The sequence below is a fragment of the Vicia villosa genome, linkage group LG5 (assembly GCF_029867415.1).
Source record: "Vicia villosa cultivar HV-30 ecotype Madison, WI linkage group LG5, Vvil1.0, whole genome shotgun sequence".
NCBI lineage: Eukaryota > Viridiplantae > Streptophyta > Magnoliopsida > Fabales > Fabaceae > Vicia > Vicia villosa.
Window position 1 is genome coordinate 63,881,154 of NC_081184.1, and position 3,439 is coordinate 63,884,592.

The 3,439-nt window shown below is 32.7% G+C and overlaps 1 protein-coding gene across 1 annotated transcript; it reads right to left on the reverse strand.

Moving 5' to 3' along the window:
• Positions 1-598: 598 nt before the first annotated feature.
• LOC131606683 (equilibrative nucleotide transporter 3-like) lies at positions 599-3,125 on the reverse strand. The gene is made up of 9 exons (XM_058878849.1): positions 2,777-3,125; positions 2,587-2,691; positions 2,307-2,462; positions 2,083-2,226; positions 1,887-1,992; positions 1,614-1,774; positions 1,349-1,509; positions 944-1,202; positions 599-852 (listed from the first exon to the last, which is right to left on the reverse strand). Exons 1-9 carry the CDS (start codon positions 2,807-2,809, stop codon positions 745-747), a joined length of 1,233 nt encoding a protein of 410 aa, XP_058734832.1. The 5' UTR covers positions 2,810-3,125; the 3' UTR covers positions 599-744.
• Between the last annotated feature and the right edge of the window lie 314 nt (positions 3,126-3,439).

A 3,439-nucleotide genomic window follows, 5' to 3' on the forward strand; every position in this document is an offset into this window, starting at 1 on the left:
CAAAGTAGATCAACAACAAGGAGTCTTTTTCTGAGCTAGAATCATGGGTTTAATTCTCAAAGAATCACTAATGGAACTTGAACATGTGACCAACAAAAAAAACATTATTTTTTTTATAATTTCTTCCATATTGCACTACAACATTCTACATTATAATTAATGAAACTCTTTATATATTCATAGTAAATCCAAAATAGCCACCCAAATTAACCATTCAAGCTCCACCATTGAGCTATGCTCACAGGGACTGATACAACTGTTTAAGAATTACATATTTGCAATTTTACAGGTACTAGTGGGAGCGAGATGTTTAACACAAGGTTTTAAAAAACTTTGTAGACTGTGACAACATCCGCAATAAAACGCTATTAGCACCGAACGTTATTCATCGGTTTTATATTAAAGAATAAATTATGGTTAATTCATACTGCGGCGATCGTAATGAGTATCACGACATCTCCATCCACCGAAATCGCCAAAACCTTTAAGCGACCACGTTTTTTAAAACCTTTGTTTATCGTATACAAAATATTTGTGGAATGGTAAGTGTATGTGTTTTCTTGTCATTCAGCATTTGTGGTGTATAATAGAGTATGTTGAGCACCAAAGATTAGAATGTAACATAAGATTGTTAATTAATTATAATTGGTTACAATAAGTGGCATGAGTTAGCAAGAACCTCAAAGAATTGTGATAAAATTGACCAAAACTGGAATTATCTTGATCAAGATCTCACTTCTCATCTCACCATCCTTTGCCTATTAACCACAACCAGTCAAGTGTCACCCCAGCAAAAATACCTCCAAGAAGAAACAATACCAACAGATTTCCCAAGGCATTTTGTTCAGGTCCCTTCAAAAGTAAAAAAACAAGTATTAACAAATCAATGTCTAAATAAACTCTAAATCTCTATAAAGTTATAGTTGCTTAAAGAATCCTTTACCTTGTAACCTTTGGGTGCAGCAGTGAGAACACAAACAGTAAGGTAACCATTAGATAATCCCAAGAAAGATGTCAACAATATCATCCAACCCTGAGTACCATATTTTGCAGTGAAATAAAATGCAGGAATAAGTAAGAATCGAGAAATGCACGCGGTAGTGATCAACTTTCTCGACTCCAAATCCAGGATTTTAATCAGCGGAATGTATCTTCCGATAAGATCCCACACATTGTACATTGTAATTAAAACAAGAGCATACCTATAACAAAAAATGGAAATTAAATATCAACTTGGTTAAAAAATTACAAACAGACTATAAACTCGCACATTTAGAGATTCAAAATGATGATATACTCAAAGGATGAAAAAATCCAAATAGATAGACAATGTTGTGAATGAACTTACCATGTGCCTAAACTGTGTTTTCCGGTATCTTCTGTTAAGAATCCAGGGAATATCGACAATGTCAACAAATATATCATAAACAAATTAAGTGCATAATCAATGTTTTCCATTAACAATTCTTTATTTTCCTTGCGCTCAAATTGTCTTGATTCTCCGGTTTCCTGAAAAAAACACAAATTAGTCTAGTAAATAAAATCCCAACAGTTAGGAATTTGCATGTCAAAGAAAACTAAAATGAGCAGAAACAAAACAAAAGAAGCAGTACAGAATGAATGCCAGCTGCAGCAAGGTCGGAAGAAACAGTTTTTGACCCTTCAGACGCTGCTTTTGATCGGTAGTACTTCACAATTGGTAGTTTAGGAAATACAAATCCATAGAGAACAAGACAAAGAAGCACAAAGAATGTTGATATAGAAAAGAACAGAACTGCAGAAGAAGCGGTATCATTAAAAATTATAAGTATGTTGATAGAGTAATATGCAAGTCAGTACAATAATCTTTAATCAAAGATGCAAAGTTGTTAGAATGTTGAACTTACTTGCTCCTTTGCGAAGACCGTCCTGAGAATTATCAAATGCAGCTTTGGTAATTAACCTCAAAGCAGATGTTAGCGCGCCCGATGCTGCTTCACCAGCAAGGAAAGACTGCAACATCAACAAAAAAAAAAGATTAAAAATTTGTATATATTGAATGAATTTTTTCACTATCATCGTAAATTCTACTGTGATTATGACCTGAAGAAGTTCCGGATGCATGTAGGACAAATCTCCAATCATTCCACCTTGTGCATTAGCATCTGCTATTCCAAACACACCACTAACCATACATATGCCAATGTAAGTTCCAATCCCTCCTTTACCAGATGTTGCTAAGTCCAACTAAGGCAAATATATAACAAAAATCAAAACCTATATATTTTCAGGAATCATAAATTTACAATCAAAAGGACAGGATTTACAATTAACACAGCCAAAACGCCGAAGAAAAAGAGCGCGAATCCGAATAGATTCCGCTGCCTTGTATTGATTTTCGCCTCGTTATAAGCTAGTATTGCTAGTGTTCCAAATGCAAATGGTTGATATACAAGACTAAGAACTCTAGCGGGATGGTAATTCTGCACAAGTAAATTAAAAAAAATGAAATTAAAATTAGACCTAATTGGATTATGCTAAACCAGAATAATTCAGATACATGATATATCAAATAAAAAATGCAACAGAAAGTAGATAATAAATTACCGGAAACAAAGAAACATAGTAATCTTGAATTGTGAGCATACTATTCCAACAGAAAAGAACTCCATTGCCAAGAAGCCAACAAACCACTGTTGCAGTAAATTTTCCCTGTCAATACCAAAGAATTAAAATAAATAAATAATGCATGTATGTTTTAACTATAAAGAAATAATTAAATATAATTATATATCACCTGAAGACGCGGTGGAGGTTCACCGTCAACCATGGCTACCTCAGATTCAGTGGTAACGAATCTTAGAAAACAAGATAAAGAGATTCAGTTGAGGGAGAGAGATTCTAGGACGATATTTAAGAGGAATCGGAATATATTTGATGTGATATGAAAAATTTTCAAATCGTGGTGTAAAATGTCAAAGATATATGTATGTATGTAACTATGTATTCAGTTTGTTTATGAGAGAGTCTGGGAAAAAGACTCTGGAAAGACTAGTGAAAATGATTGGCTACACAAATTTCTGAATTCTTGTTACATCGTTTTGACATTCAGTGGATAGGAAAAGGGTAAGAACCGGTCTCTCCGTTTTCAGACTTGTTTTCCGCCCATGCAGTTATTTATTTATGGATAAATCCTATGTATTTAATTTTTATTATGATTGTATAGTAATATTCTTAACCAAAATGGAAATTTTTTATCTTATACTACTATACTTATTCCATACTACTACAATTGGTAAAATATTTCTATTGTCCTTTTTTATTCATCAAATAATTTATTATTTAATTTTACTATCTCATTCACTTTTACGAAATTGGTGAATATGCAGCCCTTATACTTTACACTAGTGTATTACATAATTTTGTTTATTGAATAATTTTTATTTAAATATTTTGGTGC